The following is a 19,178-nucleotide window of genomic DNA, read 5'->3' as shown; positions in this document are numbered from 1 at the left end:
ATCATTTTGTCTCAGTTACAAATTTGACTGGTAAATCATAAAAAAAAATTTACCCCACCCTTTTGTATTAACATTACATTATTACATTATTTAACATGAACTAAGAATGAACAATACTTCGGTCACACTTTATTTTAAGGTGTCATTGTTACAGTGTAATTATATATTCAAGTACTGAGTAATATTAAGCAACTACATGTACTTACTATAGGGTTAGGGTTTATTAGGATTTGATTTGCATGTAATTATGCATAATTTACTGTTAATTACTATTGTAAGTACATGCAACATATGTAACAAGGACACTGTAAAATAATTTTTTTAAGAAAGCACCATTACATTTTGTCCTTACCCATATACAGTCTCTAGAAAAGCTAATTTCTCCGACATATTCCAAAATAGAGCCTCAAGTGACAAACTCTATCCATTAATGAAACAAAAGTGAAAATTAAATTAAATCGAATCCAAAATAGATATCACCAGCTTCTTGGGTGTCACGCTGTGGTCGGCATCAAAGAGCATAATGGTTGTTTTCTGTTCCAGTTGAGTTGAGATGAGATATTTCTCAGTTCAAAGGCTTGAAGTGGAGTGTTAAAAGAAGACATGGGTTTCTATTTCCCACAAGGCCGTAGGAACAGCTCTGCCTTTAGCATTCGACGCTCTAAGCAGACGCTTATTAACATTTTAAAGCAATTACAACCTCGGGCTTATTTAAAGACAGCAGGCATTCTCAAATTGTAGTTGTTCATGTCAGTCTAGTGTATAAATCAGCGATTGAGGCGATGCTATAGCGTGTAGGTCAGTGTGTTGCACAGAGGAGCACTATCATGATGATGATGATGATGATGATGATGATGATGATGATGATGATGGTCATCGATTTTGTCTCAGTATATAGCTTGAGAAACACACATGAGTGAAGCGTCTTTCTGTTTGTTTCCAGAGAAATGAGCTGACTGGTTGATTGAGATTTAGTGCTTTACTATTGCTAATGCTTGTGTTGAGCAGCTGTATAGGAACCACCCAGAAGGGTTAGGGTTAGGGTTAGAATCAGATCAAATCTAGTTCATTTTGTGCAGTTTTAGCTAAAAAGTTGTCAAGTCAAGGTTTCAAAGCAGCTTTACAGAGATAACAGGAAAATAATGCGCCATAGTTTGTTTCCAGAAGAAAATAGTGTCACAGTCCAGCTTAAAGGATAATTCCAGTATTTAGCACTTTGAGTCTCTTTTCTGGTTTGTTTTGGATGAACTAGAGTGGTGGACACAGACATTTTGACGATGGGTCCTGTCTCGACTTTTTGACTCGTATAGAATCGCCTTTGACCGCTTCAGAGTGTCTATGGGCATGCACGAACATGTCCTTAAAACAACCCTTAACGTTCACTTTCAAAACTGTGCAACTCACCGAGTGGTTAGTGGTGTTCGTTGATGATTAAAAACAAATATATCGGCGCAATGTAGGATTTCAATCCGTGTTATTTGCTATAGTGGAACTATTTTTTCAGATGCCTCACAATCGCGTATAAACTTCCGCTCGATATTTGAGTCTGAAGGGCAGTAATATCAACGAGCAATGAGTCCTCCAACAGAAATCAATGGGATTTTACAAAATGCCAAATAAAACACGACAGAAACTGTATTTCGCTACGCTACTTGTTTTGGAACATCAACGAACACCACTAACCACTCGGTGAGTTGCACACTTTTGAAAACGAACGTTAAAGGTTGTTTTAAGGACATGTTCGTGCATGCCCATAGCCACTCTGAAGCGGTCAAAGGCGATTCTAAACCAGTCAAAAAGTCGAGACAGGACCCATCGTCAACATTTCTGTGTCCACTACTCTAGTTCATCCAAAACAAACCAGAAAAGAGACTCAAAGTGCTAAATACCGGAATTATCCTTTAAGTAAGCTCAGTGATGTTTCATTTTTGTTGTAAAAAAGTTCTTAATTTAGTTCATTTATATATAGCCGTTCTGGAGAAAACCGTGATGTCATCGTCCAGCTCAGTTCAGTTCTCATATAATGATGTCAATGCAGGCAGAGCAATAACATTGTTGAATATTCAATTAAATGACAACTAAAACGTTGTCTTTTATTTCACAAAGCTTGTAGGGCTGTATTGAGTTTTTTCCCCCATATTTTTCAGGTCTGCAGCGAGGCACTGAATACATGTTGCGAGTGGCGGCCATTTCGGTGAACGGCACGGGTCCCGCCACAGACTGGACCGCGGCTGAGACGTTTGAGAGCGATCTGGACGGTAAAAACCGGCAGAATCCTGTGAAAACCGGTGCTCGATTAGGACGACAAAGTGTAATGTGTCTCGTTCTCTGGTTTCAGAGACAAGTGTGCCGGACGTCCCCAGCTCCTTACATGTTCGGCCTCTTGTGAACAGCATCGTAGTGAGTTGGACGCCCCCGGAGAACCAGGACATCGTGGTGAGGGGTTACAGTATCGCCTATGGGATCGGCAGCCCTCACGCAAAGACCATTAAAGTGGACTACAAACAGAGATACTACACCATTGAGAACTTGAGTAAGACCCTCATTATAATAATGCTGCTTTGCACACAATACAATTTCAACTAAATGCTAAATATTGTAAACAGCACAGATTTTTTTGCAGGTTAAAAATATATTTTGTTTATGAATAAGTATATTACAAAATTTGGCAAGACAATATATTTCCAGTCTTCAAATACATTTTTAAAGTACTTTTTGGAAAATACAAATATACAGTATATAAACATTCAGATTGAAGATAGGTATAATAAGGTCACAAATAAATAAATATAATTAAAACTTATGTTAAGTTTATATTAAAACTTGTATTACATTAAAAAAAAGTTTTTATTTTATTTTTTGACATACAATTTTATTTATTTATTTATTTATTTGCCATTTAGGACTATAATAAATTGTGTGAAAATTTCAGTATCATTAATGAAGTCAGGTTGAAATTGTCATATTAAATAAATCAACCAAACATATTTAAAAAAAATAATAATTTAGATGTAACTATGAAACACAGATTGCCTGACCTGTAGTATTCTGATGCACGTGAAATGTAAATGTCTCAATGTAAATGATGATACAAATATTAATACACGATGACCATACCATGGTAATGATTTTCAATACTGTGCTGTTTTGATGTCTACTATGATATAAAATGATTTTCATATGCATAAAAGATGGCACTTGATACTTCAAAGAATACCATGTAATTACCATGATGCATTTTCCAAAAACAATCTTATTGTGGTTTTTCCTATATTGCTATATCGCTAACACTTTACAGTAAGATTTCATTAGTTAATGTATTAACTAACATGAACTAACAATGATCAATACATTTGTTACAGTGTTTATTCATCTTTGTTAATGTTAGTTAATAAAAATACAGTTGCACATTGTTTCTTCATGTTCGTTCACAGTGCATGATCTAATGTTAACCAATACAACTTTTGTTTTTAATAATGTATTAGTAAATGCTGAAATTAACGTTAATTAAGATTAATAAATGCTATAGAGGTATTGGTAACACTTTATTTTACAGTGTCCTTGTTACATATGTTGCATGATGTACTTACCATAGTAATAACAGTAAATTATGCATAATTACATGCAACTAACCCTCAACCAAACCCTAATCCTACCCTAACCCTATAGTAAGTACATGTAGTTGCTTAATATTACTCAGTACTTAAATATATAATTACACTGTAACAATGACACTTTAAAATAAAGTGTGACCGAAGTATTGTTCATTCTTAGTTCATGTTAAATAATGTTAACGTTACCGCTATATCCTTAAACCTGCACTTTTTGGTAAATTAATTGGCAACATGTTCAATTTATGATTCTAAACATTCATTCACAGCTTCATCAGACAAACATGAGGTACTGTAGCACTCATTAAACAGCTCTGTTGCCTATAAAAGTGAATGAAAGGAAACAGAACTGGGTAAATGCATTGTGGGACTCGAGAGTGGGAGATTTACCCCTCTCTCCAGCCCATTGTAATTACATTTAAAGAAAACAGAAAAAAATAATCATCAGAAGAAACGGCATAATTTCAGTTTTCGTACTTCATCTAATTAAACGAGCGAGAATCAGTGATGGTGTTTAAATCTGCACCCCTGCTAGGATGATGAATATGTCTGAAGCTCTCAGAGGAGCTGTGGGTTTGATTATCTAAATGATTGTCTTTCTCCTGCCAGATCCCAGCTCACACTACGTCATCACACTGAAGGCCTACAACAACGTGGGGGAGGGAATCCCAGTGTACGAGAGCGCCATCACTCGACCCCAGTCAGGTCGGTCATATAACACAACGCACTATACACTCGCTCTAAAACACTCGTCCTGCGGTATAAGTCATTTACTTGTTTGGCATTGCTGTACTCCTAATAATAGGAATGCTAATGAGTGCATATTATGTGTGGTAGTGTATAAAATCAATATTTGTAGTCATGCTGATATTTGGAGAGAAAAAAACAATACAATAGTAAGTAAAATACAATAACAGACACAAACTTGTAATATATATTTGCATTTATTCTTACATTTACATTCGCAGTACAACCTCAAATAGGCTCAAATGTAAGAATAAATGCAAATATATAATACAAGTTGGTGTCTGTTATTGTATTTCTGTGAATGGCATTTTACACATTTGTGACTACTTGTCTGCAGCTTCAAATCCAGAATACAGGTTTGTGACTATCGTCTGCGAGTGCAAATCTCAACATTCAACTATTTTACATGTTTTCACATTGGAGCTGTGAGTGTAAATGTTCGGGTAAAAGTATGAATATTTATTGTACAAGTTCTCAAATTCACATCTGCGTGCTCTCGAGTTTTGCTACTCTTTTACCTTCATACATTTTTGCCCCCTTATCTTGAATATTAGAGGCATTATAAACGCATTTTAATAGAGTAAATCACGCAGTGTATGTGTGCAATCTCTAGGTGTGTTTTTGTGAAGTGAGACATACTCAATATTGTCAGATGACACATCGTTAAAACAAAAATCATGACCCTAATTGTCGCACACCCCTAATTGTTGATAATAATTTAATTGACAAAACTTATAAATGGTTGATTAAGTATGGAAGCTTGTTTCCGCCACAGAATAAAAAAATTTAAGAGATAATTGTCGCAATTGCATGTTATAAAGTCAGAATTGCGAGATATAAAGTCAGAATTGCGTGAAATAAAGTCGCAATTGCGTCTTATAAAGTCAGAATTCTGACTTTTTTTCTCGCAATTGCGACTTTATATCTCGCAATTCTGACTTTATAACACATAATTGCGACTTTATATCTCGCAATTCTGACTTTATAACACGCAATTGCTACTTTATTTTACGCAATTCTGACTTTATAACACATAATTGCGAGTTTATATCTCACAATTCTGACTTTATAACACATAATTGCGAGTTTATATCTCACAATTCTGAGAAAAGATGTGAGAATTGCGAGATATAAACTCGCAATTATGTGTTATAAAGTCCGAATTGTGAGATATAAAGTCGCAATTGCGAGAAAAAAAGTCAGAATTCTGACTTTATAAGACGCAATTGCGACTTTATTTCACGCAATTCTGACTTTATATCTCGCAATTCTGACTTTATAACACGCAATTGCGACTTTATTTCACGCAATTCTGACTTTATATCTCACAATTCTGAGAAATAAAGTCAGTATTGCGAGATGTAAATTCGCAATTGTGAGATAAAAAGTCGCAATTAGCTTCCATAATTAAGCAAGTTCATCATTAGAGTGTGTAGTTTTGAGGTGTGTGTACACACACACAAAGCAGATACACGAGGAAAAATGAAGTGAGCGCGCCGTAGTTATGCAATTAAACAAGTGTCCAAAAAAACAAGTGATTTTATAGAACATATGAACTACTTCAATTTTTTTAATTAATTGTTACAGTGTAATTATATATTTAAGCGCTGAGTAATATCAAGCAACTACATGTACTTACTATAGGGTTAGGGTAGGATTAGGATTTGGTTGAAGGTTATTTGCATGTAATTATGCATAACTTACTGTTATTACTATGGTAAATCCATGTAACATAATGTAACAAGGACACTGTAAAATAAAGTGTTACCCAACTTACTTGTGTAAACGCCACAGCGTTCGATTGGTCTCTACACATCGTCCCTAACCACTATACTCAAGATCCAGTTTCCATTGGTTTAACCTTCAGTTGACGCTGGAAAACACCGTCATGATCACGATGCGATCGGCTCCTGGAAGTCATGTCAATGTCACTCCGTGATCTACACATTGACTTATGTTGTGTTTGGGCTCGTTCCAGACCAGCTGCTCTAAATGCACTTTTACTAATGTTTCGCAAAGTTAACTTACAAACCAAAAGAGGCGCAAAAGCATCATGTGTATTCTCGCTTTTTCAGACAAGAACTTGGAATAGTTTGTCTTTAACTGAAACAAATGCTAGTTTTCAATGATATACGACACAATTCTGATATGTACTATGATTTTACAGATCATATTTTCATGTAAAGCAGTTATTTTTCACACTATGAAAATAGAGCACTTCTAATATGTGAGCGAATTTAAAAGCACAATCGTATTCCCACTGTAAAGCCAAGCTTCTAAGCCTAAACGACACCTTTTTTGGGTTTTGTTTAAGCAAATGGTTGTTGAGTAAGTTAGTACCGGCCACTGCTTCGGATTTGAGGGGTTATGATTAGCATTTAATTGATTAAATGATTGTTAATTTTTTAACAGCGATCGATTATGGGAATTTATGTAAATTGACATCCCTATGGATGATGATGCCACATTTATTTTAAAATAACAAGAGCTCAAGAGACTGAATGGAGTCCAAGCCACGTCTCATTGAAGTGTCAGAAGTCTCTGTTGAATTTCTGTTCTCTCTAGGTAAGCATATTGATGCTACGGTTATGCACACTGGTTGAGTGTTGTTCTCTCATGTCGTAAGCGTTCTCCGGTGGTCTCCAATGCTTTTCTTCCTAGCAACCAGAGGAATTGTCATGATGATGGGATGCAGATAAAGCCATCTGCGCTTCACAACTGAAGGGCTGCTTAATAGCGCTGAGCATGATGGAGATGCAGAGCTTTGATTAAACACTGCTCTTATCCCACATACAGGAACATCTTAACATCACAGGAAATGAGTCACTCCCCCATCCAAGAGCATGTCGACATGATTATAATTAACATTATAAAACACTGCGGATCTCGTTGTTCATGGTGAAATTGACATTTTTTATCAACTGAAGTGCTAAATGGTTTCCTCATCCTAAGTACAGTTTTTATTAAGCAACTTAGAAACATTTTTGTGCAAAATTAGATTTAACCCCTTAACTCTCAACATCCCTCAAGCGGAAACACTACTTTAAAACCGTTTAGCAGGCTCCTCCCCCTAGTGGGCGGGGTCATGTTTCATATTTCTAATCGTCCTATCGTCGGAAATGTCAAAAGGGTCCATGTTTGGTGGCTGTTTTGTGATATGAGTGATATTGTGACACAAATGTTTTAATTTGTTACAGGAGAACACATAGTTAAAAAAAAAAAATAATAATCTAGGAAATGTGTGTGTCACCCGGTGGCCATTTTTGGTATAGCGCTTAAACGAAATCTCAAAGGAACTTACATGATGACCCTGGATCACAAAACGTAAGTCGTAAGTCGCACGGGTATATATGTGGCAATAGCCAACAATACATTGTATGGGTCAAAATTATCGATTTTTCTTTTATGCCAAAAATCATTAGGCTATTAAGTAAAGATCATGTTCCATGACGATATTTTGTAAATTTCCTACCGTAAATATATAAAACATTTATTTTTGTGAGTGAATGCAGGACAATCGTGAACATAAATGGACGAATTTAAAGGAGATTTTCTCAATGTTTCGATTTTTTTGCACCCTCAGATTCCAGATTTTCTAATAGTCATATCTCAGCCAAATATTGTCATATCCTAACAAACCATACATTAATAAAAAGCTTAATTATTCAACTTTCAGATGACGTATAAACTCAATTTCAGAAAATGGACCCATGTGACTGGTTTTGTGGTCCAGGGTCACATATTTAAATCTTTTTTTGCATTTTTTTATTAAATTGCAGTGATTTTATATCAATATGGCTATATAATAATAATAAAGAACTTGATTCACGCTGCACAAGTAAAGAGAGAGAGAAAAACTAAAGCTGGCCGTTCCTGACACCGGATGATTTCTCACCTGGCGTTTTGATCAATGATACACTCTTATTACCTCCCAGCATGCAATGCGGTTCATGGCATTTCTCATTTCTCCTGGTTTACCTTTAACTGAACTCAAGGGAATCCGCTGCAGGGCTTTGAAGATCTCGCTCACCCATTCCTTCATACATAAGCATCTCTTATGTTGGAGAGAATGTAGGAATGTTTAGTAAGAGGTAAAGGTGACAATTTTCCCTCTCCCAGGATATACAGACATGTTTTGCATAGAAAAAGAGATTTTAATATTCTGTTACCGGATGTAAAACGGTATGTGTGTTCGATGAGTGAAATACTGTGTGCTAAAGATGTAGTGTTATGTTAGGCATTGCATGCTAGTTGGACAGTGAGTTTCAGGGAACAAGCAAAGATCAACGTCACACACGTATAGCGCTGTGTGAAAGAGGTCTGCTTCATTACTCTGGAAAATAACCTGTTTTTTCCCCACTTTTCCATTTGAAAACAAGCCAGAAAGAATGTGTTCTCATTTTTACACATATTTTCCCACTGCGAATTGTTATTCTTGGAGGGAGCGTTTAGGAAAACAGGTGATTTAAGGCAGGCAAACAGCTTTAAATCTATAAAAGGATCCGACTTCCAGATTAATTCCCTATATTTGTATTTGACAGTATCATATCAGCAAACCCGAGCAGCACCGTACATTCAAGTTATTTGAAAGATTTAGCTTGATATAAAGCTGTGGAGAAAAATGTGCATCTCCAGTGCCTTGACCTGGACAAGGTCATTGTTTCCACACCTCGAATAATTAAAATGAAGAGACAGGAAAGAAAAATAAAAGAAATTGCAATGAATAATAAAAAAAAAAAAAAAGCATTATTCATTAGAGCAACAGATCTTAACCTTTTTGTTAGCTGCATACTAATGAGTTTCATTTAATCCATGATAATTCAATAGATTTTCCAACCTTACAAGAAATATAAGGTGTAATAAAGTTAGTTACAAAGTAAAGTTAGTCTTTCAAATCTAAACAATAGGTTTATGTGAAGTACAGACCAAAATTAAATAAAATTGAATGGGAAAAAAAGGCAATCGTACAGGTTTTGAATGACATGAGTGTGAAAACTGAAAAATATTAGTAGACAAAAGCTCCATTAAACAGTTTTGAAAGTTACATGTGCCTTTATCTAAACACTAAGTCTATCCCTCACGATCGTTTTCCTTCTGTATTTGTAATGTAGATGCTAGTGAACCGAGCTGATGTAGTTCCTTGACTCGTTGTAGATGTAGCTCTCTGTAGCTCTGGATGGTCTCTTGATATCCTGTTCTAATACAATATTTTCTCTCTTTCTCCCATTCCCAATCCCACCTCCACATTCCTCCCCTCCTCACTCCCATTTTAACCCATTAACCCGTTCTCCCGCTTCGTTACGTGTCTCCCGTCCTAAAACCCTCCCCTTGTACACGTAATCGTGCTCACTTTTTTCGCCTTTCACCTTTTTATTTTTTCCATGGGACATTGTGTAATTTGCCTGCAGACCCCATAGACCCTGATGTTGATTTGTACGAACTTTTCCATGCTCCATACACTCCAGTTCCAGAACCTTTACCCATGCTGCCTCCTGTGGGCGTTCAGGCGTCCGTTCTGAGCCACGACAACATCAAAGTCACATGGGCGGACAACTCGCTGCCCAAGAACCAGAAGATCACAGATGCACGCTATTACACGGTGCGCTGGAAGACCAACATACCTGCGAACACAAAGTTTAAGGTACGGTTAACAGAACACAGGCTGTGCTCACAGCATCTGCCTGTAGGAGGAGGTGGATCATTTTTGGTTGTTACACCCCTGACATTGAATTATTAATTTTAGATGGCTAATACCACCACACTTACTCACACGGTGGTGGGTCTTAAGCCCAACACTTTGTATGAGTTCTCGGTCATGGTGACGAAGGCCCGGAGGACCAGCACCTGGAGCATGACTGCACATGGGACAACTTTCGAAACAAGTAAGTCCTCTACATGGGGCAGTTTGCGGCCTCAACGTGGCAATTGTGTTGCATGGTCATGTGACTGAATACTAATCGCTTTGTAAGAGTGTCTATGATAAAGAAAAGTAGTTTAAAACTTACTTGTCAAGTTCTTAAAGGGTTAGTTCACCCAAAAATGGAAATTCTGTCATTAATTACTCGCCCTCATGTCGTCCCAAACCTCTGAGACTTTCGTTCATCTTCTGATCACAAATGAGAATATTTTTGATGAAATCTGAGAGCTTTCTGTCCCTCCATTGACAGTCTACACAACTACCACTTTGACGCTTCAAAAAGTTCATAAAGAGATCGTAAAACTAATCCAAATGAATTTTAGTTTAGTCCAAATTCTCTGAAGAGACACGATCGGTTTATATGATAACATGTAATTTAGTCTGTTACTCACATATAAACATTGATCAGCAAACATAAACAGGAGCTTAACCTAACTTGTTTGACTCGCGAGAACAAACCTCATTGGTTCTTGCTGAAGCTCAAACGTGCTGCGTAACACGAGAATGAACCTCATTGGTTCTTGCTGAAGCTCAAACGTGCTGCGTAACACGAGAATGAACCTCATTGGTTCTTGCTGAAGCTCAAACGTGCTGCGTAACACGAGAATGAACCTCATTGGCTCTTGCTGAAGCTCAAACGTGCTGCGTAACACGAGAATGAACCTCATTGGTTCTTGCTGAAGCTCAAACGTGCTGTGTAACACGAGAATGAACCTCATTGGTTCTTGCTGAAGCTCAAACGTGCTGCGTAACACGAGAATGAACCTCATTGGCTCTTGCTGAAGCTCAAACGTGCTGCGTAACACGAGAATGAACCTCATTGGTTCTTGCAGAAGCTCAAACGTGCTGCGTAACACGAGAATGAACCTCATTGGTTCTTGCTGAAGCTCAAACGTGCTGCGTAACACGAGAATGAACCTCATTGGTTCTTGCTGAAGCTCAAACGTGCTGCGTAACACGAGAATGAACCTCATTGGTTCTTGCAGAAGCTCAGACGTGCTGCGTAACACGAGATTGAACCTCATTGGTTCTTGCAGAAGCTCAAACGTGCTGCGTAACACCAGAATGAACCTCATTGGTTCTTGCAGAAGCTCAAACGTGCTGCGTAACACGAGAATGAACCTCATTGGTTCTTGCTGAAGCTCAAACGTGCTGCGTAACACGAGAATGAACTTCATTGGTTCTTGCTGAAGCTCAAACGTGCTGCGTAACACGAGAATGAACCTCATTGGTTCTTCCAGAAGCTCAAACGTGCTGCGTAACACGAGAATGAACCTCATTGGTTCTTGCAGAAGCTCAAACGTGCTGCGTAACACGAGAATGAACCTCATTGGTTCTTCCAGAAGCTCAAACGTGCTGCGTAACACGAGAATGAACCTCATTGGTTCTTCCAGAAGCTCAAACGTGCTGCGTAACACGAGAATGAACCTCATTGGTTCTTGCAGAAGCTCAAACGTGCTGCGTAACACGAGAATGAACCTCATTGGTTCTACCAGAAGCTCAAACGTGCTGCGTAACACGAGAATGAACCTCATTGGTCTTGCTGAAGCTCAAACGTGCTGCGTAACACGAGAATGAACCTCATTGGTTCTTGCTGAAGCTCAAACGTGCTGCGTAACACGAGAATGAACCTCATTGGTTCTTCCAGAAGCTCAAACGTGCTGCGTAACACGAGAATGAACCTCATTGGTTCTTGCAGAAGCTCAAACGTGCTGAGTAACACGAGAATGAACCTCATTGGTTCTCGCACGTCAAGCGAACATGATTGAGCTTCCGTTTACCACAACTGATGTGTGAGTTGATGAATGTTTATATGTTAATAAAAAGACTCATCAAATAGAGCAATCGTGTCTCTTCAGAAAATTTGGACTAAACAGCTCAATTCATATGATTAGTTTTACGATCTCTTTATGAACTTTTTGAAGAGTCAAAGTGGTAGTTGCGTAAACTGTCAATGGAGGGACAGAAAGCTCTCAGATTTCATCAAAAAGATCTTCATTTGTGATCAGAAGATGAACGAAAGTATTACGGGTTTGGAACGACATGAGGGCGAGTACTAAATTTTCATTTTTGGGTGAACTAATCCTTTAAGGCCCGGGTATAATTCATTTTCCATGTTCCGCTCCATCTTGCGCACCTAATGATGAAAATTACGTCACGCGGCCCGTTGAGAAACACGGCTGGTCGGAGTATACTTTGGGCTTTAAAAATGAACTCTTTGCTTTCATTTGAATTTTATATCGTTTTGAAAAACTTGCATGCCATTTTCAAGAGAAGATTCAGTTTAATAACCCATCAAGTAAAAACTAATAACAATAAGCTGATTTTTGGTTGTTTTGTTGTGAATGTTAACGCACTTAATGAGCATTAAACTTTGAAATAAACATCATCAAGTGAGGGAATTTCTCTATTTGTAGTCTTGAATCATTTTGTCTTTCTCCCCAGTCCCAAGTTCTGCACCTAAAGATGTGACTGTAGTGAGCAAAGAGGGACGACCACGAACCATCATAGTCAACTGGCAGCCGCCTTCAGAAGCCAATGGCAAGATCACAGGTGACAATGTTATTAAAAATTTAGCACCCGTTATTGACAGTGACAGCTTATTTTGCCTTAAACCACAGTCACACTTGACTTTGAACACGCAAAAGTGTCTCTTTTGACTGTGGTGTCTCTTTTGAAACCATTATTCAACATATAATACATCCAAAATGTAAAAATATTGCAGTCTACTCCACTTTACTGCGATCCTGCAGATTTAAAGATTGCTTCAGCAAAGAGGTCACTGTGTGACGTATCAGTCTTTTATTGGTCACACGTATTCATGTTACAAAATTCACCAACTTTAAACTCAAGAACGCATTGAAATGTGTGTGAGCCTTGCTTTCTCGTCTGCATTTGCATCCCGTGAATGGAAGTCAGTGGACCAAAAAAAGGTGTTTTGTGACAACCACATATAATCATCTACAACGTGCCTCTGTATCGCTTTCTCTGCCTTCCCAGGTTACATCATTTATTACAGCACTGATGTGAATGCAGAGGTTCATGACTGGGTCATTGAACCAGTAGTGGGAAACAGGCTAACCCATCAAATTCAGGAGCTGACCCTCGATACCACCTACTACTTCAAGATCCAGGCGCGTAACTCAAAGGGAATGGGTCCCATGTCTGAAGCTGTCCAGTTTCGCACTCCTAAAGGTAAACCAGCTGATTCACAGAGACAGTTTTCATCTGATGAATGAGAACAATCACTGCTGCCTGATGAAAAGACCAGTATATGTAGGGATATGAATCCCAAGATACGATGGGATACTGGCTTCATATGTAGCTTAACCATCAAGATGTCCATGATCTACCAGAAGAGACCAACTAGCATGCTGTTCTTTCCTGCAGGGTTTGGTTGCTAAATTATGTTAGCTCTTTCCCCGCCAGCGTTTTTGAAAACCTTTTTTAAACAAAAAACCTGTTTTATTCTAGCTTCATGCATTTCTTTTTTTATAAACATTCTGAGCAAAAAGCGAAGAAAATCGTGTTTTTGTGAAAGACTACATCTGGATCAGATCGAGTCCATCGACACCCACAAAGCTTCACAGTCCTACAGCTCATCCTGGGTCGACATTTCATTCAGTAACATTAGGCAGTTTTGATTTATATGCTGTTTAGTGTTGTTGATCGCGTTATTTTACATATGCATCTGCTTACATATGCTATCGCTTGTTTCTGCTTCTTCTTCGCCTGTGTTTTGGTCAGGAGATTCTGCACTTTTATTTTAGAAGATGTGCAATAGCGCCCCCTACCGTATAACAGTGAAAACACGCAATGTCGCAACATTTCTGTCAATGGCGGGAAAGAGTTAACATATACGCTATTTTTTACTTAATCTCAAGCTTAACCCTTTGCGTTTACCCTGACCTCACTGATCTTTCATGCTTAGCTCTGACTGCACGCCTCTCTCCCTCTAACTTGTCTCTTCTCCTGCTTTGCCATGCTAGCCGAACCCTCTGACAAAATGGCTAATGACCAAGGTAATTGCTTTCTCTTCTCTTATTCCACTAATGTCCTCAAATAGAAGTGAGCAGCATGTTTTCCCTGCGCACTGAAATTCATCAGCATTCACAGGAAGATCCAGTTGGTGTATAGCTGGAAAACATCTTATTTGCCTGCCTGACTGCTGTTTTCTAAGAGTTTATCAGTAGGATGCACGTGGCTACGCCTTCATACTACTAACAGTCTTTCTCCAAGCAAGTTTTTCTCAAAAGATGAGCGTCATGCTCTTCTCAGAAGTACAGCTGGTGGTTTATCTGTTTAAGCTGCATGTTATTTTACCAATGGATTGAACATGACTTTAAACTTTACACGAGAGTTGTAGATTCCTGTGCCACTTGCCAATTCTTCTTATTTGAACTCTTGTAGCTTCAGGACCAGTGAAAGTAGGAAGACCATCATCACCAGATCAAGGCTTTGGATCAGTTGGTAATTTCTGTTTTTTTATGTTTCCAAAAAGACACACTGGAAGTAACCTAGCAATGGCTTAACAATGATGTAGCATAGCAACAATCAAGAACACGCCTTTGCACTATACCTAGTATCACCTAGTAATACTATAACAACCACTGACTAGTCCCTTAACAACGCCCTTGCAACTACCTAGCAACATCATATTAACATCTGAGCAAACACCTAGCAACCACTTAACAATGCCATAACACCTGCCTAGTAGTCCCTAGCAACCACCCACAACAACTTAGCAACGCCTTAATAACAACCGAGCAACCCTTTATTAACACCCTAACAACATCTTAGGAGTGCCTTTCAACCACAATATCAACATCATATAAACAGCTTAGCAATGCCATAGCAAACCCCATCCAGTCCCTAGCAACCACCCAGAACAACCTAGCAACACCTTAATAATGACCTAGAAACACCCTAGCGGCATCTTGCAATCATCTAGCAACACCTTATCAACAACATATTAACACCCTAGCAGCGCCTTGTAACCACCTACCAATGCTCAGAAAACACCTATTCCAGCTTAGCATTGCCCAACCAATCATCAAGCAAATGCCATAGAAACCTCCCGGTAGGCCCTAGCAACCAACTTAATAACCTAGCAACACCTTCATAACAAGGTAGCAACCACACAGCAACACCATAGCAGCATCTTACAATTGCCTACCAACAACATACTAACACACTAGCAACCACTCAGTTGCCCCCAACAACCTAGCAACTCCTTAATAACAACCTAGCGACCACTTGGTAGCCCCCAACAACCTAGCAACACCTTAATAGCACTTAGTAACACCCTAGCAATGCCATGCAACCATCTAACAAAGCTCATCAACAGTATATTATTATTAATCTAGTAAACACCTAGCTTAACAGTGCCCTACTAATCACCTAGCAATGCCAAAACTACCACCCAAAAGTCCCTATCACACATAGCAATTTAGCATATCATAGCAGCTTTGCAATTCCATAGCGATCACCCAGTAGTCCAACAACCTAGCAACACCTTAATAACAACTTAGCTACTATCTAGCAATGCCTTATCAACAGCATATTAACACCCTAGCAAACACCTTGCAACAGTTTAGCGATGCCATCCCTTAGTCTTTAGCAACCACCCACAACAACCTAGTAGCACCATAGCAGTGCCATGCAACCACCTAGCAATGCTCATCAACAGTATATTAATAACCTAGAAAGCACCTAGTTTCGCAGTGCCCCACCAATCACCTAGCAATGTTACACTAGCAACACCTTAGCAGTGCCTTGCAACCATCTAGCAATGCCTTATCAACTACATTTTACCACCATTTGTAAACACTTAACAATAGCTTACCAACCACATACCAGTACTCAACCAACTCCCTCTCGGTTTCTGTCTGTCAGGCCATTCTGTCATAAACATTCAAGGCTTTAAAAACTTGCGGGCAAGAATTTGACAAAGCAACAGTTAGTCTTGATAAATTTTCCTTTCCTTATAACGTTGTAACCACAGATTTTCCATGTTTCAGGGAAACCAGACATGTCTGGCACTGGTGATAACCACATCCTGGTTATTGTCATCATTGTGTCAGTGGGAGCATTTACCATCATTGTGGTGGTGGTTGGCGCCTTCCTGTGTACACGCCGTACCACAACACAGCAGAAGAAGTAAGTTCCTCACAAAGTTCAAGTTCAGATCTCCTGATGATGAGCAGTCCTAATCCTCAGTCCTGGCGTAAGGGTAAATGTGTTTGCCACAACCTTCCCTCAAACTCTTTGATATGATCTCCAGGAAACGTGCAGCCTGCAAGTCCGCCAATGGATCCCACAAGTATAAGGGCAACTCCAAAGATCTGAAGCCACCAGACCTCTGGATCCACCACGAACGTTTGGAGCTAAAACCTATTGACAAATCGCCCGAAACCAATCCAGTAATGACCGACACGCCAATCCCCAGATCCTCCCAAGACATCACCCCGGTTGACGGCTCCATGGATCCTATGCTCCAGAGACGTAACTCGTACCGTGGTAAGAACTGTGATTTAAAGACCCCATGAAATCAAAAAGTTTTGTCTGTTAAGGCCATCTATATATACTTTATATGCCGGAGAAATAAGCTCGCAGTCATGTTTAGAATGTAGTGCTTTAACTTTCGTTTTTGCGGTAGCTCTGTATAGTTCTACAGTTTTGCTATCAAAGAGTAATTAGCTGGTAAAGTGAATCTACTTATGATTTACTTATCATAACAAATGGCATCCGAGCGGTTCATTCATAAATCTGTAAGATCTTACCTTCATGCTGTGGAAATACAAACCGGAAGACTGAACACTATGAGCGCAGCTCTGAAAGGGGGCGGGGCTACATAAGGTCTATACTAGTAAACTCCTAGATATTTTTGTCGTATTTATAGTATTGCTCTTCTGGGAAAGAAGAGCAATACTAACACCCCCCCCCCCCTCCCCCCCCCCCCCCCCCCCCAACACTAAACTTAAGGATATTGGCTATTTAAAAAAAGACCCAAATCCCGGTTTCATTAGGAAATACATCAACACAGTAAAGAAATGTCTAACAATTTCATGGGGTCTTTAAACCACCTTCACCTGCTCCATCATCCATGACATCATTCCAGCTGCTGCTTCTGATGGATGCTTCAATGTCCTGTCTTCTATTTGTCATTATTGCTTGAGATTGGCATGTTCCTTGCTTAAAATGGAAAAAACGTGCAGCCTTGTTTCTTTTGTTTTCGTGGCATGTATGGTGATATCCATCTGCTGCTGCCTACTCCTACCGTATGTGTGTGTTTACACTGCCCTCTAATGGACAAACAATAGAATCTCACTGCATTAGTGAAAACACCACATGATCTTGGCAACTTACTCTAGGAAGTCAGCTGGTAGTCTTCACAGGGCTCTTGTATTGGGAGCCTGTCTCAATCTGATTAGCTGGTCGCTGTCTGATTTGCAGGCCATGAATCAGAGGACAGCATGTCTACACTGGCAGGCCGTCGGGGAATGAGACCTAAAATGATGATGCCCTTTGATGCACAACCCCCTCAGCGTAAGTGTATTATCCTGAACCAGGGACCGGACCCCTTTTCTTTCAGTTAGGATATTAAACAGTTTATGCTCTTTAGAATAACATATAGTCCTCAAACAAGGTTCCCTGAGTTCATTATTGTAGTTGTAGGCCAAAAAACATACTCTACTCAAGTACATGGATGCAAATGTCTATAGCTGTTGTTGCATTTCAAAATGCATCAGAATGTTCAGGTCAACTGCTATGATGGCCGAACAACTGTTTATTTTATTTTATTTTAACTTTCTACATGTTCATAGTTAACTACCTAAATAGAAACAGGTAACTATCACCCCTTTGAGTACAGAGGTTTCCTAGCACCACAGAACGAGAACGAGTTGACCAAGCATTTGCGTCTGCATTTGTCTAGAGTATGTTTCTAGTCTTACAGTAATTCTTTAACCTAGCAACATAGCATGTCTTTCAGTCTCTGTAGTTCTTTGTTTGCATGAGCAGATGTTATAGATGCACCATGCTCGCCATAATCTCATAGCCTTGTGTGCGAGGTCTAAACCATGGCGCTCTGTTATGTGTGTCCGTTCGCAGCTGTGATTAGTGCTCACCCCATCCATTCCCTCGATAACCATCACCATCATTATCACTTGGGCAGCCTGGCCTCGCCAACACGCAGCTATCTCCACCACCAGAGCAGCACACGGTCCATCGCCACCCCCATCTCTCATCTAGACAGGGCAGAGTCCACAGGTGAGAGTGCATTAGTGGGCCTTTGTTAAGGCCCTAAGTCCACGATGAGTCACTCCATATGAAGCTGGATATGATGTTCTTTCCTCTCAAATTGGAGGTATAATTGGTTGGTGACCAAGGGATTGTAGTGAAACTTTCCATATCTCTTTACTTCCCTCTTTATCTCTCTGTGTGAACATGCCTCCTTCTTCAGCACTTGCTTTAGATGAGTAAACGCTTCATAACATTTGTATCACTTGACTTCTCATATTCCCTCCAGCTGAAACCAACTTAAAGTGGTAGCTGGTATTACATTGTTTTTAGCTGGTTTAAGTGGGTCATTCAGTGGTTCAAACTGTTCTAGATGGTTGACCAATTTGAAGGCAACATGAAATTAAAAGTTTACTTTCTTGAAGTCTACATGGAATGAAGATTCTGATCTGTTTTCTAAATGCATGTTATTGATCTTTTGAGTACGATTCATCTATTCAAAATGTCAAAACTCTTATCTTCTGGTCAAATGGCAGACTTCTTTCTGGTGACGCATACCATATTATTAAATAATTTAGTCCACTAAGGAAAGGCCCCTTTTCACTTCTTGTTTCACTCAGAAATACGTTAAACTTTACGTTAAACTCATGTTGACTTTAAGC

The 19,178-nt window shown here is 39.1% G+C and overlaps 1 protein-coding gene across 13 annotated transcripts in view; it reads left to right on the top strand.

The window, feature by feature from the left end:
• The window catches only part of neo1a (neogenin 1a), a 172,090-nt gene that overhangs the window by 148,099 nt on the left and 4,813 nt on the right, over positions 1-19,178 (top strand). For 3 of the 13 annotated variants that reach the window (XM_084405111.1, XM_084405116.1, XM_084405117.1), the window contains exons 14-26: positions 2,148-2,258; positions 2,339-2,533; positions 4,221-4,316; positions 9,767-9,999; positions 10,102-10,240; positions 12,721-12,828; positions 13,276-13,470; positions 14,265-14,297; positions 14,686-14,745; positions 16,296-16,434; positions 16,559-16,794; positions 17,731-17,823; positions 18,388-18,546. In XM_084405111.1, the coding sequence (XP_084261237.1) occupies positions 2,148-2,258; positions 2,339-2,533; positions 4,221-4,316; positions 9,767-9,999; positions 10,102-10,240; positions 12,721-12,828; positions 13,276-13,470; positions 14,265-14,297; positions 14,686-14,745; positions 16,296-16,434; positions 16,559-16,794; positions 17,731-17,823; positions 18,388-18,546 (1,797 nt within the window). The remainder of the gene's footprint in view (positions 1-2,147; positions 2,259-2,338; positions 2,534-4,220; positions 4,317-9,766; positions 10,000-10,101; positions 10,241-12,720; positions 12,829-13,275; positions 13,471-14,264; positions 14,298-14,685; positions 14,746-16,295; positions 16,435-16,558; positions 16,795-17,730; positions 17,824-18,387; positions 18,547-19,178) is intronic. The other 10 variants (XM_084405120.1, XM_084405115.1, XM_084405122.1 and 7 more) reach the window with 6 other exon arrangements.

Source organism: Rutilus rutilus (genome assembly GCF_951802725.1).
Source record: "Rutilus rutilus genome assembly, chromosome: 3".
NCBI lineage: Eukaryota > Metazoa > Chordata > Actinopteri > Cypriniformes > Leuciscidae > Rutilus > Rutilus rutilus.
The sequence above is the reverse complement of the archived record's forward strand: the minus strand, read 5'-3'. Positions and strand labels throughout refer to the sequence as shown.